The 17,696-nt window shown below is 38.1% G+C and overlaps 1 protein-coding gene and 1 long non-coding RNA gene across 5 annotated transcripts in view; one reads left to right on the top strand and one right to left on the bottom strand.

The window, feature by feature from the left end:
- Window positions 1-17,696, top strand: part of WWC2 (WW and C2 domain containing 2) — an 87,653-nt gene that overhangs the window by 49,564 nt on the left and 20,393 nt on the right. For all 4 annotated transcript variants that reach the window (XR_014882903.1, XM_085222438.1, XM_085222440.1 and 1 more), the window contains 8 exons: window positions 443-589; window positions 1,561-1,634; window positions 6,431-6,673; window positions 10,301-10,390; window positions 12,082-12,683; window positions 14,841-14,964; window positions 17,167-17,235; window positions 17,317-17,403. Coding sequence is in view for 3 of the 4 variants with exons in the window: in XM_085222438.1 (XP_085078564.1) it covers window positions 443-589; window positions 1,561-1,634; window positions 6,431-6,673; window positions 10,301-10,390; window positions 12,082-12,683; window positions 14,841-14,964; window positions 17,167-17,235; window positions 17,317-17,403 (1,436 nt within the window). In the remaining variant the exon portion in view is untranslated. The remainder of the gene's footprint in view (window positions 1-442; window positions 590-1,560; window positions 1,635-6,430; window positions 6,674-10,300; window positions 10,391-12,081; window positions 12,684-14,840; window positions 14,965-17,166; window positions 17,236-17,316; window positions 17,404-17,696) is intronic.
- LOC109367253 (uncharacterized) overlaps window positions 6,010-17,696 on the bottom strand; it is a 71,186-nt gene continuing 59,499 nt past the window's right edge. Inside the window, exon 3 of the long non-coding RNA XR_002114195.2 lies at window positions 6,010-6,214. This is a non-coding gene — a long non-coding RNA (uncharacterized LOC109367253). The remainder of the gene's footprint in view (window positions 6,215-17,696) is intronic.

The following is a 17,696-nucleotide window of genomic DNA, read 5'->3' as shown; positions in this document are numbered from 1 at the left end:
AGCCATTTTCTAAATGGGCACAAGTTCTACAAATTGCTCTGCATTTGCATCTGAAAGTAGATTATTTATTTATTTATTTGTTTTGCATCAACCAAACATTTGACTGGTTTATAAAGGGGAGCAAGAGAGAGGGGGTGGCAACAAGAACCAGAATGATGTGATTGTACTCAGTGTCACTTAAGAACTACTTGGTTAAAAGAACGGTTTTCTAACATGAGGAAAAAATACATATATATGTACTGGAGTCTTCTAGATAAGCATCTTCTGAATAGAAACCAGTATAAAGTCTATAAAGTATCACAGATTCACAGAAGAATGACTGGGGTTGGAGGGGACCTTTGGAGATCATCTAGTGCAACTCTTTGCTAAAGCAGCTTCCCTAGAGAACTTGTACAAAAGTACAAAGACAGTTTAACACCATCTTGTTCTGTTTCCTGGACAGAGTCTTGCAAAGCTGAAAGAGAAATTCAATCTTGACCAGAACATTGGGATATCGGAACCAGACCTGAGTTCCAGCTCAGTAAATTCCCAGCTGTGTTTTTCTAGACAAACTCTGGATGCAGGGTCTCAGACTGACATTTCTGGTGAGGTGAGCCTTTTCATTTTGTCAAACATAAAGAGAAATTGAATCAGAATGTTGTGGTTAATGGAATTGGCTGTTACAAACAGCTGTTTACTGTTGCTGATAGGTGTTATATGTATGCACATTTAAGGGAAAATTACTTAGAATCAGTCATCTGATTTTCCATTTCTAATTTAAATCAGAATTCAGATGAAGTTTTCACAATTTGGCACAAAGCATTTATGCCAATCTGATTTAATCAAGTAGCTCCAGTACAGTGAAGAAGAATGTAAGTAAATAGTATTTTTTGGATCCGCCTATGTGGATGTTGTGCCTTACAGACTTATTTTGATTTGAAAATGTCTTTAATTTTCAGAAACAAGATCTCAAAATTTAACTGTGCAGTTTCACTTCCACAGCTGAAAAAACAAAGGGAACTATCTCTTCAGTGATTCATTAATAATTTCTCTGTTTCACTGATGGTATACTTACAGTGACAGAAAGCTGTGCTTAATTTTGGCACCTTCTTTATAGTTCTGTGTGCTGAATTTATAATGAAGAGCTTGTACTAGGCTCTCCAAACAGAGGGCTATGCTTGCCTACAGACTAGCTTTTTTTTTCTTTCTTTCTTTTTTTTGAAGTCTGAAGTCTTGCCCTGGAATTGCACCTATTTAACTCTGAATTTTGAGTTCAGTGGGGGTTCGAAGTGGGGGATCAAAATTTTGGGTTTCAGTCAATGCAAGACCTCTTTGAAAATGTATGCAATTTACTGTGCTGGAATATGGCAGTACGGTAATTAAAAGCAGATGAACTGTATGAGAAGAAAACAGCACTGAGTATATTACTAACTGTGTATATAATAGCAAGTGTATGGCCAAAAGTGGGCGTCGTTTCATTTTTTTAAAAAGTAATTTTTCTAGTCTGGGCATTTGTTGATATATACTGTTGATTTGTTTTACAGTTTTGCACAGTGATAAGGCTAATATTTTTTTCAATAGGTTGGAACAAGAAGTAGATCCAATTTAGCAGAGAAGGTCAGACTAAGTCTTCAATATGAAGAGGCAAAGAGAAGGTAATGGGGTTAGTCGCTTTGTTAAATTACAGTCTTGAGTCGGGCATTTTCGACCTCTCCAATGCTAACATTGTGCTCGCAGTGACACCTAGTGGACGCCTGCGCTGGAGGCATTACTGCAAAATGTTTCTTTCTCTCCTGGAAGCAAAGCAGGCTTTCGGGATCCGGCAGTGCTTTTGAGCAGTAGTTTTTACATTTAATGCTAAGTTATGTAAGTTAGGAAATGAAATGAAAAGTTACAATATCAGTTCCAGGATTGTGGAAATAGAGTGAATGGGTATTCCAATGAAAGGCTGCCAGGCTATTTACTTCCATTTAAATCCTTTGGGATCATCATTTCAGTTTGCTATGCAACTGATGGTTCTTCAGGTATAATGCTTCAGAGTTCCACTTCAGATTTTGTAGGCTCAATTATCTCTTTTTCCCTGGGACTCAGAATCATAGAGTGGCTTGGGTTGGAAGGGATGTTAAAGATCATCAAGCTGCAAACCCCAGCCATGGGCAGAGCTGCCAACACTAGATCAGGCTGCCCAGGACCCCACCCAGCCTTGACTTAGAATAATTTAAACACTTGTTTTTACTGTGAGATTATTTTTTAATAGCCTAGGGAGAGAGGAAATCAGGAACCGCCTCACTGATGAATGTGGAATGTCTTTCAAATAAGGTTCTGCACTGGTTGCTCTTGAAAGCAGTGCTGTTTTGATGGATTGCCATGGCACCGAAGAATAGGCATCAGAAAGCAGAACATTCCGGGTTACAGTAACATATATTCTGGTACAGCAGAGGAGTAGTGCTGCGTAATACTGGGGGAAGGTTTACATTATTTAAACAAATAAATTGCATGTCAGCTATTCAGAAACCTTACAGCGTTTGTTATGTAATTTAAGAGAAATATAAATCTAGAAAGTTATCTCGCACCCAAGGCTCCTTTTTTTTTTATATATTAAAAAAGAAGACAATAAAGGAAGAACTAACACTTTTCCATAGTTGAAAATTGTACCTATAATGAGACTTGCTCTGTGACTTAATTATTAATTCATTTACAATACTGTGGCATAGTCAATTAGAAAACCAGGAAGAGAATTTTTAGCTTATAAGCAGAAAGTAACAGCTTAAATAGTTTTAATGTTTTAAAGATGAGAGGCTGCACAATCATTTTCCAAAATCTAGATGTATATTCTTTATATAATAGTAGTTGCCATTCTTGCTGGAAACAACAGTAATTTTTCCTATCATCTTTATGGATCATAAAACTTTGTTATATAATCAATGCAATTGATTAAGAGTGATAAAGCTATTGTGTTTCTTCAGCATTGAACTTGCATGATTTCGGCTCAAAGTCATCATGTACATAGTACTGTCAGATGGTTTTCTAGATTTATATAGATGTCACTTGCTCTCAATTTTCTTTTATCCGAAACCAGATAATCTTCTATTGTGACTGTCTTGATACCAAGAAGTCCCACCATCATGTTTTGTTTCTCATTTGTTGGAACAAAAAGGTAGTCTGACAGTAATCAGTGTACAACCTCTAGCTATTAAAAAAGCATGGTGTATGGACTCTGGACAACTGCAGCATAAAATCTGAATTTCTCACAATTTAACTAAGAAGATGAGTCAAAATTGCAGTAGATGAAATACTTAATCTTTGCATAACCACGTATTTGATCTGTACAACATCAGTGTGCTCTAATGTTAAATTACTTTTTAAATGGTGTCTTCATTCAATTTTGTCTAAAAGTCCAAATAATGAATATCCCTTTGCACTTTAAATAAGACAGTCAAATTACTTGAAGACACAGTTAAAGTCATTGAAGTGTTGGAGCATACTGTTTTTATTAGTGATTACTGGGTGAACTTAATAAAGCGTGAGTATCTTAGAAAAATGAAGATACATACCAGTAATTATTATGTAAGTATTGATCATCTTTTCTGAAATATTAAATGTGCAAGTTCATAGTTGCTTTATATTAAAAAACAAACAAAAACAACAACAACAACAAAAAAAACACAGAAAACATTACCAACAAAAAAAAAGGAAAAAAGATCTAATGAGTGAGCTTCACTATTCGGAAATTATCAGATAGTTTTGCATTGCATGTTTTATGTTGTTTAGCCAGCAAAGCCTCTTGAAGCGGTAGAATGTTGCCTTGGGTTTTTGAGGGCAATATAAAGTTATGTGGTGTGAACCTTAATGTTGTTTAAATAAGTAGAAGCTACTGACTTTGACAAAATAAAGAATTGGATGAATTTAGAGTTTGTCAGCTATGTGAAATTCACTGTCAGGCTGCAGTTGCTACTCAGAAGAGTCTGATATATTATGCTGACAGTCATATCCTGATGTGGTTAAAACTCCAGCTACATGCCTTATTGACTTGTTGAGTAAAGACTATCTCAAAAGTCTGAAACCAGTTTTGTTTTCATATCCATGTAGTTCTTTGCCTTTCTTGATGAGGCAGCACACAAAAAATGACAGAACAGCAGAGAGTTATCTGTAGCAGAGGGAGCAAAAGAACTGTTGGGAGACCACTGTCCCATTCCTTAGGCCATCAAACAGCTGTCACTAGCAGCTACTTTCAGAACAAGGCTAGCAGGAATCAGTGACCTGGAGATGAAAATCTTAACACCTTATCCATCTGAAATGATTCCCTTGTTTTCCCTCTGTGTACACCTCCTCTAAAAGACTGCTGAATATAAATTATATATATTTATATAGCAGCTGCAAAGTATGTTGAATGCTTCATTTCACCCTACCATTTGTTTATGGTAACACTGCTGATTGTATTTCAATTTGACTTATTTTGCATTGTTTTTCATAAAATCACTCAGAGTTACACTTGTTCTTGCAGCAATTTGGCGGGCGTTCCTTTTTATTCTGGCTCTTTTTTTAAAGCTGTTGTTTTTTGATTGAGATGTAGGTGAGAAGGAAATGGTACCTATGGAAAGAAGAGCTTCCCCTTAAGCTTCTGGTATAAGCAGTGAGATAGTTAGATTTAATATTAACTGTTCTTAGCTTTTATCATAACTAAATGCCATAATGTACTGTAAATTAATAACCAAGATGCAAAATAAGAATGATATTATTAGTTTTGTTAATTGCAGAAAACAGACTGGAAGGAAGAAGTGTGTTTTCCTAGAAATCTGTCAGGACAATGGAAAGATTATACAAACCAAATGATGCATATGTGGTTGATGCAGAATAGTCATTACTGAGGTAGTGCTTGCTAATGCTGAAGTTGCACAGACTTGTATCAGCTGATGAGCTAACTTAGGTGTATCTGCTATGATAGGAATAAGTAAAAGCAACAGATAAGATTCTCTTGCCCTAGAATGGGAATGTCCTTTTATTTTGACTTTTCCTTTCTCTGCCTTTTTCCCAGCCTACAACAAAGAGGTGCAGAAAGCTAGGAGCTGTTACAGAGTTCAGAGCTTCCACAGTGTATGGGGCTGCTGAATCACGGCCTGAACCTTTGATTGATCACCTGAGGCGAGCAATGAGTCAGCCATGGGAGCACAGGTGAAGGCAATTCACCTGTGCTGCAGGAAGGGGTGGAGCCTGGCTCCACCTCTCCTAGACCCATTTAAGAGCCGACTGCCAGTGGGGAAGGATCTCTCTCTGGAGATCCGCTCCATCAGGAGTTTATCTCATGAGCCCAGGACAGGGTGAGTGATTTTCTCTTATTTCTGCAATATAAATTCTATTAACCAAGCTCCTGGATATATATATCTATACCATCTGTATATCCATTGATTAAATGCACAGTTTATGCAGCTGTTTCAGGTGCAGATAAGGCTGGAAGTGACTGAAAGTTATCATCTGGATAGATATATGAAATGTATACTGGGGAATTGTTATGCTTTATATAGTTCCCAATGGACAATGAGTCTATTGCAAAACCTACCCTTTATAAGCTGTGCAGCTGAGCCCAACAACAGAATGGTTCTGGTGACTAAATACTAGAAATAATCTTTCTTGATTAGGTCTGAGCTATCGCACAGTAATAATGTAGGGAGGTTTCTGCTACAGCTGTGTGTGTTCTCTGAGTGGATAACCAGGTCTAGGGTATCCTAACTCTGTGACTGGACATCTACAATGGGAATAGCAGTTGCACAAACTTCTAAGTTATTCATCTACTTTTCTTTTAGGTGGCCACTGTCATACTGCCTTTTCTTTTAATCATAGAGGGGAACATTGTTTTTGTCTGTTAAAATTTGCATATGTACTTGATGTAACAGTGAGCACCTTGATATTCTGCATATTCTTTAACAATGTTCCTCACTGTTAGAGGAGCTGAATAGTCTCCCACAGCTTAGGAGAAATAGACGCACTCCTTGACGACTAAAGCAAAGTGTCACTACTGTATGACCAGACAGATCACTTTCAATAAAGCTTTTATTAAAGTCAAGACTTTTAATTCAACTCAGGATTTGAACAAGAGAAACTCATTTCTAGTGTATTTGGGTATTGACGTCTGTTTTAGTATTCTTCCATATATGAGACAGGTGAATTTAGGGCACTGTAGCTTGAAAGCTTGCTGTTAATTGCTTTGTGCTTCTCAGGATACATTTTTCCAAGGTGTCTGAAACAGAGAAGAGTACACGGCCTGTTGGCCTGGGTAGGTGGCTTGCATCTCTGGCAAAGTTGCGTTCTTGTGAAGTAAAGGTAATTAAAAGCATGGGTTTAAATAGAAAAAGTTGTTCTGTACTTACACCTTCAAAATATTGTATCACTTCTATCTTTCATGGAAATTATGTGCTGTGCTAGGCTCAGGCAAATCTGCTATGTTTTATTTTAGCATGGCTAACTTGAAGATCGAACTGTCTAAGTTAGATAGTGAGGCCTGGCCTGGGGCACTGGATGTGGAAAAGGAAAAATTGATGTTAATCAATGAAAAAGAAGAGCTTTTAAAAGAACTCCAGTTTATCACACCACGCAAACGTACTCAAGATGAGCTAGAGCAGCTGGAAGCAGAAAGAAAGAGGCTTGAAGAAGAGCTGCACTCCGTAAAAAGTGCACCCAGTCAAGCACTTGCTGAAAGGTAAGGGATTTTTTTTGTTGATACTAAGTGCCACTTTCTGCAGTCTAACCTTTGTACTCATTACAGGCCGTGAACTGTGCCTTGATGGGCTGTTTTCCTTCAGTAACTGTTCTATGTAGATCTTAATTAAATTTGTTCTTAGCCCACTGGGCAGAAAAACAAAAAATTCTTCTGTACTCAGAGAGAATTTGAACACCCTGTGTGTGCTCTGCAATATCAGTTGCTCTGCGTTAGTTACCAGCATGAAAATGCCTATGACAGATGTTAAATAGCTGAGGAATGTCAGCATACCAGCAGGAGGGCAATACATCATTCACTGATTTCTGATTATAGCTGTAAACTATTTGAACTCAGGTTACAAAGATTATCTTGATTGTTACAACATCAAAAGCCTTTTATTGTGAGTTTTATTAGTTGCAAAAATGCAACCAAAAGAAAAAAAAATGGGAGGTGAGAGGGGAGGAATAAAAATTAAACTTTCCTAACTTTTCACTTCCTAACTGATAACCAAAGCAACTTCCACCATAGATGAGTATTAGCCAGGTTAAGAGTCGGAGAAAATCAAAGATGACTGTCACAAGTGGACTTTCCATCAACTGTAAGTGGAAGTAAACCTACGGGAACCCCTGGCTCGCATAAAAAGCCAATAAGCACAAAATGTTGTATGTATCAATGTTGCCTGCCCTACTGAAGTAATACGATCAGCATTGAAAGACTGCTAGGAAACACTCGCTATTGCACCATTGTTGCTGGATGGTGAAATTCCTGTTGGTGGCCTTAGAAGTTGGCTCCTAAATTTTAGATGAGCAGTGAGGAAATTTTTTGTTGTCTACGCAAGAAACATGTGAATAAGGCATGATTTTTAAGCATATTTGTATACAGTTGAACATTTTTAAACTATATTATTTTGAGAATTTAGAAGTGTTTTAGAAGAAGGATTGTGTCCTACTACTACTACAATTGTACAGGAGAAATGTGTTGATAGTATCTAAATTACTGTGGATCGGTTGCTTTCTGACTTCCATCAATAAATAGGCAATAAGGGGTTCATAAGAAATTCACATAGACAAATAAATGTGAACCTAAGGTTTTTATAATAATGCCATTTTAAGTGTTGGGACCAAAGACAATTCTGACCTAACATTTTTCTCATACATGTCAGATGCCAAACTTGGGCATCTGACATGCCAAGGACAAATAAAATTTTCTCCCATTCAAGAAAAGCATATGGTTAATTGTATCAGATCAAACATTAGCATTTTATTTCTTTCTTTCTGGGTCCTATTACTGGTGGAGGAGATATACCATCTTCAAAGTGCAGTGCTATCACTGCATTATTATTTTATTTCATGAAGTTTCATGAATACCTTTATGTTTCCATTGTTTTACTGGTACTGATAATGAAATAAAAGTGTAAGAAGCCATAGATTGCCAAGAGCTCGATATGACAAGTTGTTTTTCCTCTTTAAGGTTCTGTGTTTGTTTGTTCATTTTTTAAAGGGAGAAAATAAACAGGAGGCTTGCTCTGGCTTAAAAACATGGTTGGTGTAGCCCTGGGTTATGCTGGATGCTGAAACTGCCACTGGTAGATGTACTTGGAGTCAGTTTGCAGATAGAGGGCATAAATCATAACTTATCAGCTTCAAAAAAGCAGAGACAGGGTACAGTCTCACTGCTTGAAGGGGCCTTCCAGCAGCTGTTTAGAAATATCTGGACTGTGGGGCTGCTAAGAACTGCTTGTTGCTTTCTTGCCTCTGCATTCATGTTAGGGAGATTCCATTACTTCTCGAGTCCTCAGCAAAGTATTCTCAGTAATCACAGGCATTAGGTTAGAGGGATGGTTGTGCTTTTGCCTGTAAAACTGACCTCTACTCTAATACCTCGTAAACAAACATATCCACTAAATTTCCATCTCAAGAAGGTGAAGTGTGTGCAATTTAAGTTTTTTTATTAGTTATTATTATTTTTTAAGATGTTATGCCTCTGAGTGTTACAGTTTCTGGTCAAAACTGGAGAAAGGTGTCTCACTAAGACATTACACCTGCAATGAGTATTAGATTTCTTTGGATAGGAGGGTTGCAACTGGAGTTTGCCCTGTTGATGGTTTGAGTATTCATGCGGTCTTTGGCACGTTAAAGATCGTGCCTATTCTATAAGTTCAGAAGGTTTAAAAGTTTTGAATTTGGCCAAATATAGAAGAGAAAAAAATCATTTGTTGTGGAATGTGAAATGTTGTGAATTTGTGTAACTCACGAAAGAGTTAATGAAGAGCACCGTTGCTTGAGGAAAGCGGGATGGATTACGCTTTAAAAAAAGACAGAAGGGTTTACACAGTGGAAAAAAAATGGTGGGAAAGAATGTCTGATACCACAGATGAGCGTAGTTCTTGGTTTGGGAACATGAGCAAAGACTGAAGTGCTGTGTATGCTTTTAACAAGGTTAGCAGGTACTGGCAGATGAACACATCATTGCAATGTAAGAGCACACACAGCGTATGCAGTGGAGTGGAAGTTCACACCCTGGCTGACCTCGGGGTAACTTATTCACCTTTGCATAACCCAGATTCGCTCGCTGAATAAGCATTAGTGTAAGCAAGTGCTTTTCATGCTTTGTTGAATTGAGGACTTAATGCCTTTTTACTGCTATCTCAGGCTTGGAGAGTGAATTCTGGAAACTCTGGAGTATTTCTTTCAGTTTGCATAAGAAAGCAGTGGGTGATTTTTGGTTTTGTTCTTTGAGATGTTCTCTGCAGTTGAATTTTAATTTGCACATCCTTGAGATGCCAGAAGGGTGGAAGAAAAGGTTTCTGTGGATGAACCTGAAATTTTTAAAGTAGCCATCCCTAAGATTAGTTGCTTGAGAACTTGTTATATGTATCAGTTGACTGAACAGGGTCTGGAGGAGAATGTACTCATCCTCAACTACAGGAGGATTTTAGCTGACTCCATTGAAGAAAAGACAGTGTATTTGGTGTTGCAAATGGAGTGATAAAATAGAGTTAGAAAAAGAAAAGTCCTCTGTAAAGGTTACTGAATCCTTTCTCTTCAGTCAGCCAAAAGGAATTGGAGAACTCTGCCATTTGTGGCCTTAGAGCAAAGCTGGTTAGTGTGCAGGAGGCAATGATCTGCCCTGTTATAAAGGCAAACCTTGATAATGGGCTGTATTGCTCAGAGGTGATGAAAAATCCGTTGGTAAATGTTTCTACATTTCCAAGGACCTCTGAAAACGGTATCTCATCTTGGAACCTTACACTGGGATCCTGCTTTGATTTATTGTACTTTGTCTCTTTAGGAAGACTCTGAAATAAAAACAGTGCTTTAATTTTAAACTTCCTGCAATGCTACCTCAGGTTCTGGCACAGTCAGAATTAATGCCGGCATTCTTTTGTTGGGCCTGCTTGTATGTTCAGCACGTTTATTGAAGTGCTCGGTGTTCTGCAGTTCGAGTCACTCTGCTGAAGTAGGTAGGACTTAATGATAGGATTGCAAGTTAGCAGTCTCTTAGATTTCACTAGTCAGTAGCCAGATGAAAATAGGCAGTCTTCATTTTGTTTTTGTCTTATCTATGAAGTATTTTAGCCTCGTGACTTCTCAGTCATACCTCACTTACATTTATTTCTGTTTCTAGATTGAAATTGGAGGAAAGAAGAAAAGAATTGGTACAGAAACTTGAAGAAACTACAAAATTGACGACTTATTTGCATTCACAACTTAGGAGGTGAGGCTGTACTGCATCATGTGGAACCTATTTTCAGTAACAGACTAGTGGACTTTGTTGTCTAAATTTCATTCTCAGGTTTTTCTCTTAGCTGGAGGCTGAACAAAATTTGTTTAATATTTAAAAATAAAACACAACTACAATAGCTTCAACCATGTTGCCATCTTGTGAACCTGGCATGCCTCTCTATTTTCAAAAATTCAAGACTGGATTGAATGGATCTTTTTGTATAGCTTCTATAACTGAGTAGGGATACATTATCTTGCTTCAGTGTAAGTAAATCAGGAATTCTTTAATGGTCAGATGGCAAAATGGTGTCACTGAGGAGACAAAGTTGTTTCTCAGACATCTGTGTAAAAGGAGAACTGTAGCCTGCATAATGACTGGAGAGGCTCAGTGAATAAATGTGCATGTGGACGTATGTAAATACTTGTGTGAAGAGTTGGTTCTCTTCAACTCTGACTCGTGCTTCCTGTAGGCAGAGAGATATGCTCAGCAGGATATTTTCCTGACAGACATTGTTTCAAAATCTGGTTCTGGCTACATGCAATTCATAATTATAATAAAACAGTAATCAGTTGCAGCAACTGTGAACTCAAAATCATTCCTCTGATGGGAATTCTAATATTTAATGATGTGAAGCTTGTCCTGGGGAAGAATTTCTCCCACTTCTGCACTGTACCTTTGGCTATCAAACTATGCGTCTGTTATATTTATTTTAAAAATCGTGAATTTCATCCAACTCCTGCTATGTCAATGTAGAAATCAAAATGGGGCTTTAGGGGGAATAATATTTTTAAGAATTTTATAAAGATCCTCTTGCAATAAGCCATGCCAACCTATTCATGGCTTAGCTATTTCAGTCATCTCAGCCAGACTGTGTAAGTTGCATCTTGATTGGTGGTTAGTTGGTTAAATGTTTATTACTATTTCTTAAAATATATTTTGTGATCTTGTTTGTTCAGACTCAAATGTCATTTTGTCCTGTTAAAGGCAGTTGTGTAGCCTAGTGGCAAAGTTTTTAAAGTTGATAGCTCTGCTGCTGTGTTTAAAAGGGGTTGCCTTGAATTATTTTTCCTGACATGTTTTTTCCCAGCAGAGTCCTCCTGAGCCAAGGCAGTGACACTCAGCTTTTCTGGCAGGGCTCCTTGCCTTCGCTTTTCATGTTAATAAACATGTAAAGATTGCATGTTCATGGCCTGTACCGTGCTTATAGAACTGGATGCAAAGTAGTTCTGCTGTGAGTTCTCTGCTTCTGAGAGCTGCCAGGTGCTTAGGCAGAGGGAATGCTGCGTAAATTGTTCTGTGGTGATAGCAGTCTTCTGCTGTCATAACCTCTCTCCTTTGCAGTGACATTGACTCCATGAGTGCCCACTCCAGGGTGGAGCAGAGCAGCTGAGAGAGCTGCTATCACTGCCAGACCAGTTTGTTAAGGCTGCAGCCTTCTCTGGAAAAAGGGCTTTGGGAATAGTCCATAAGCTGTTTATGTTGTGCTGAGGGTGCGCAGGTTGGGCACACTGCTTCTAAAACAAGTATGGTTGTGTAAAAAGAAAGAAAAACAACAAAAAAAAAAGCCCTAAGCAATATTCTATTGTAAGGAATCATTACAGTACAGCTCCCAGTCAATCTTATCTCTCCTTGTGCTGTTTAGTTCAGTAACATCAGTGTATGTCTTTGTTCTTTCTTTGCAGCCTCTCAGCTAGTACGCTGTCTGTGTCATCAGGGAGCAGTCTGGGATCTCTGGCATCCAGCCGCGGATCTCTGAACACATCAAGCAGAGGGTCGCTCAACTCGCTCAGCTCCACGGATCTCTATTACAACCAATGCGATCAAATAACGGATTTGGACTATCAGTATAAGCTTGACTTCATATTGCAAGAAAAAAGTGGTTACATTCCTTCAGGGCCTATCACTACTATTCATGAAAATGAAGTGGTCAGCTCCCATGAGAGACTAGGTTACAGTGACTCTCCTTCAGCCACAGACCAGCCCAAACTGACTGAGCCTCCCAAATCTGTGACATCACTGTCTTCCAGGTCTTCACTGTCCTCCTTGTCTCCCCCAGGCTCCCCTTTGGTTTTAGAAGCTGCATTTTCTGTCTCTGCTCAAAATTCCCCTCTGCATCACCTCACTACAGACTTTGAAGACTGTGATTTTGCAGGCATTAGTCTCTGTGAGAACCAAATATTATTGGACCCTGAAGCCAGAGCAGGATCTCAGATTCTTGCAGACGATAAGGATCTTCATGAAAGCATTAAACAGCCTTTGTCTTCTCTGCATGAAGGAAGTTCAGGTAATTTGTGAAAAAATCTAATGTGAAAATGTATACATAACAAAGATTTTGAACAAGCAAATGACTTTTGAGTAGAGAAAGCTCCTGTAACTGAAGAGTAACTCAATGGGCTCAGATTTGCCATTGTGAGCAGTATTATATTATAATTTGTAGCTTTGGGAGCAGAGAGCTGTGAGCTCCCTATTCCATCCACATCTGTTCAATAGCTGTTGCAACTGTTGCAACAAAAGAAAAAATAACTGGATTTTGAAGACAAGAAGGATGCATGGTGTCCTTAGGTATTGTCAGAACATTTGAGGACAGAGGAAAAATACCTTGTGCTGTTTTTTTAGTAACTTGAATTCAGATACTTTGCTTCTTATTGAAGAATAAGTTACAAGCATGGTTCCTCAGTGGAGGAGATTTCTGTGCTCAACAGTTAAAATTTGTGTGTGTATAGTTATTTGAACCTGCTGTCACCAAAATATCTGCAGTTCATTTTGTATGTAAGTTGAGAAAGAGACAAGTTCCCACATGCCATGTAAGTTACAGTGTTGCTCTGCCCATTCTTAACATGGATTTCTTAGCTTTTAGCTTTTTACCCATCTGTGAGTTAGAGCAGAGCACCTAAGATAACCTGGGTAATTTCCAAAAGGATGAGTCATCCCATCCTAGAATTTGCTTCTCTCTAAGGAAGATGGGATGAATGACACTTATTGAAGTGTTGTTGGTAATTAGGTAACATTAACTTTGAGAGGCCATTAAGGCTGCCAAAATGAGCAATTTTGAAAAGCCAGAAATTAATTAAGCTTCCTGTACCACTAGTTTCCAGAGTAAAATGGGCCTCATGGCGAGGCTTTCGGTACGTTAAGAGTGAGGTACAAAGCTGGGGTTGGTTCAGTGTTTCTACTCTAATTTCTCTCTTGGAACTGCTGCAATGCTGAGTGGAAAGGTTTTCTGCAAACTCAGCCTGAGGCATAAAATCTGCATGGAATATTTCAGCCTGCCATATAGATTGTACAAGGCTGTGAATTCAGATACTACAGAATCTTAATTTGGGAGCAGACAAACATAGCTTAAGTCAGTGCAGCTAGTAATTTCAAGTCATAATCTACCTTGGCTATTTAGACACAGTGCTCACCAACCTGCCTGTCTATCTCTGACTTTTCTCTGTTGGTGAACTGTATATACATTTCCTCCTCTGTACATGTCTCTGCTGTCAGAAACCAAGTTGGAATATCATGGAATTCTTCCACAGTCAGTCTCTGTCGTTGTCAAAGTCAATTCAGGCTGCTGTGGTAATTCCTGAGGGTAATCAATAAATCATGTCATCACCTTCACCCCTCACATGGTGGGGGGGAAGGGAAAGAGCACTTCATCATCAAGGAAAAAGCATTCCTACTGCCATAAGTAAAAGCACAAATGCAGCAATCAATCATCTAATCTGAAGCCTTAAATTTTAAACATCTTAACAAGATGTAAAGTCATGATTCAGATGGGGACCATAATGCATACCAACATCCTCACCCCTCGGCAGATAACAGTACTGCACAGACCCTCAACTAACTGAGTTGCAGAACGTGGCTTCCAGTGAATGCTGCTGCTTTGCTGCCTGAAACTAGTGTATGAATACAGATTGAAGATTAAAGATGAGTAGTAGTTGATAGTAAAGACTCGGTAGAATAAAAAACTTTTTATGATAGAAAACCGGAGGGTATTTTTCATTTCTAGTAGTTATATCACTGGGGAGAGTGCTTCTGTCTGACTTGTGAATATTTAATAAAAAGTAGGCAGTTACTTTGCATGTAGCTAAAGTGTTTCTATAGTGTAAAATGTGAACATAGCAAATACAGGTTCACAGATGAAGATAATGGGTGTTAATAATGAGGATAACGAAGTATAATAACTAGCTCAGCTGATACAGGTGATGATAGAAGCATGTACTTTGGAATGGAATAACAGTTGTACGTTTTCAAGTTCATCAGTTTGGATATATCTCTAGCCAAAATATGTGGAACCGGTAATGCAGTCTCAGAATGTGTAATGATGTGGAACAAAACTACTGTGTGATATTCAGTTAAGGGTCACTGCTTTCAACTTGACAACTTTCTAAGCTATGCACTTCTCTTTTTCTGACTATTAATCTCTCTGACTGGTTTTCATTCTTTCTTTTCATAGGTGTTGACTTGCCGAGAAGAGCAGCTAGTCATCTCCTTGCAGAGAAGACAGCTTGTGTATCTGCTGCCGTGTCTGATGAGTCTGTAGCTGGAGATAGTGGTGTATATGAAGCTTCTGTGAAACAGTAGGTTTGAGAATAAGTATTTCCACCAAAAAATTAAGTGTTCCTGTAAGCAATTTTATACCATCGGCGCAAGGAATTTAGAAATGTTGTACGGGTTCTGCCATGTGGCTGTACTGGCACTGCTCAGAGTGACCTCTGTTACTGCTTCTTTTATGGAAATCCTATGATGGAACAGCATTTCATTTGAATATTTGCTTCATTAAAAAAAGTGGATATTGGAAAGATGAGAAGATCCCCCACATGAAATGTTGGTATAAAAATAATCCTGATTTAAGGTTTTAGGGTTTAATATTCATCATTTACTGTGGTGAAAGGATACAAGAAGAAACGTATTAGCCATTGTTGCTTTTTGACAAGATATGACTTCCATGGAATTCTCCATACTTGCTTATGCAGTGTTTTTACTTTTCTAGGCTGGGTAAGAGTAGACTGGCAAACTGTGAGAGAAGCTAAAAGTTTTATTTTCATCTCCTTTTTGGCATATTCTTGGCACTACGAATTTTTTGTCCTCTTGAGTATTCTGAGGATGCTTATGAAGATGTTGATGCATGTCTTCTGTTGACAGGATTAAATGTTTTGTTTTAGGACAGATAAAGGTGCATTATGGTATCATGAATGGGTTTTATTGTCCTCTGATAAAAGTACATCTACTTGTGAAGTCTTTCACAAATAAAAATGCAATAATAATACATGAGACCAAATATAAAAGCACAGATACCAAAGAGATTACCCACTAAGCGACTTAAACGTGGTCCTGGCCATCCTTTGGCAGGTGTTATTGCTTGGACCAGGTGGCGGCAGAGGTGCTTTCCAACCTCATCCAATCTGTGATTCTGTAAAAACTCAGCCTTCACTTAACTAAGTGACTGTGATTGAGTAGTTCAGTTCACCAGTCATAGTTCTCTTTCCACCTCATTTCAATTCAGAGCTACTGTGATCACAACTTACAGTGCTCTCTGTAAGCAGAAGATAGGATAGAATTGAACAAACATTGGACTAAAAGGCATGGATTTTCTGTGGAACTCTTTAGTTTTCATCTCCAGTGACTGGTGGGGTGGGTGGAAAACAGAACAATTTTTTTCTCTTTTCCCCGTTGCTATTCAGACAGAGACGAAAGGAAACAATTGCATCCACTAAGCCTATGTACAAAAGCAAGCTATAGCTATTTGCACAAGCTAAGATTTACAGACACCAGGTTTTCTGTGATAGCTCCAGGTGTGGATACTTTTAATTCTCATTGACTTGGAAGTAGTGAAGTGGTAATGAGTGCCTCTGTGTGATCTGCTTATGTTTAGTAGAAGTGTCTTTATGAGCACTCTGTATGGAATAACAATTTGTCAGTGTGCTCTTGAAGCTACAGTACAGTAATTTCCCACTGCATAGACTAGTCTTTGTGTTGAGTAATTTAAGGAAGGAAGGGAGAATAAACACACCCTATCATATTAGCCAGCAGCTAGGAAATGAACAGTAGAAGGAAATCTTGGAATGTATAGTCTCAAAATAACTCTGTCCTGTCTCAGTAAGCTATGGGATATCTGTGACATTCTCCATATGTACTATTTTGACCTCTGTTCGTTGATCTCAACAATCTATTTTAAAAATTAATGAAACACACTAATAACACATCCTCATTCAAACCTCTCAGAAAACAACTGGAAACTTTTTTTGCCACACCGATTGTCTGTAATTCCGTTCTGTACTGGAGTTGCTCTTCAATTACAAGACTTGAGTCCTTTTGGTTCTTTGAATGGTTCTGAAACAAGCTTAGAGGAAAGATGTTTCTTGTTTGCACAGAAACTTCTCCGTTGTACAAAGCTCCTGTTTCTCAAAGGTCCTCCAAAGTAGCTCTTCATATTCAGTTTATGTGTGGTCTGATATTTATTAGAACTTTTAATCTCCAATTTTGTATTTGGAATAATTAAGAAGTACTAACCAAGTATAGAAAAATGTTACAGTTGCTCTCTTGCTTATTAGTCTGGCCTGTTTTAGTAATCAGCCTAAGGACTCTGGCTCATGACTGGATTTGTCAAAATGTTCAGGTAGCAACTATCTTAAAACAGGAATTGCTATTAGAGAGGCTGTGAAATTCTCATTTGGACTGCTTGCTGCAATTAAATTCAAGAGAATGTACGTGCATTCTGTGTGTGTCTGCTTCAGTTGTATAACATTCCTAACTGTTGTGTATTTGCTTGCTTGCCCTAGTCTAAATGAAACCGAGGACATTGTATACAGTGAAGATGATGCAACTGCCCAAGTTCAAATAGGACTCAGGTGAGCAACCAGCAAAGAGAATTTATCTGTTCCTACGTAAATAAATAGTGAGTTTTCCTCATATTATCCTCTCTTTAACAGATACGACCACAGCAATTCAAGTTTTGTGATAATCATAGTCCAGCTCAGAAATCTGCCAGTGTTTTCTGTTCCCCTTGGCTCTAAAGTGTAAGTAGTAATATGAGAATACAATAAGAAATTGAACAAATTCTCTAAAGAAATTGGTTGATTGGCTGCCTTACAACACTAAAATATGCATAAAACAAACTGTAGAAGTACATAGCTTTTATGGATTCCGGCAAGAAAACAAAGTTTTCAAAGTTACCAGGAAATTTGCACGTTACACTAAAATGGAATACTTAAAATTTGTGTCAAGGTCATTTTTTTATTCAGTGAAGAACTTGTAAGTTTGTCACAGTAAAATGTGAGACACTGATGGACATATTCTCCTTTTTTTCCTG

The sequence above is a fragment of the Meleagris gallopavo genome, chromosome 4, assembly GCF_905368555.1.
Source record: "Meleagris gallopavo chromosome 4, MGAL_WU_HG_1.1, whole genome shotgun sequence".
NCBI classification, from domain to species: domain Eukaryota; kingdom Metazoa; phylum Chordata; class Aves; order Galliformes; family Phasianidae; genus Meleagris; species Meleagris gallopavo.
The sequence above is the reverse complement of the archived record's forward strand: the minus strand, read 5'-3'. Positions and strand labels throughout refer to the sequence as shown.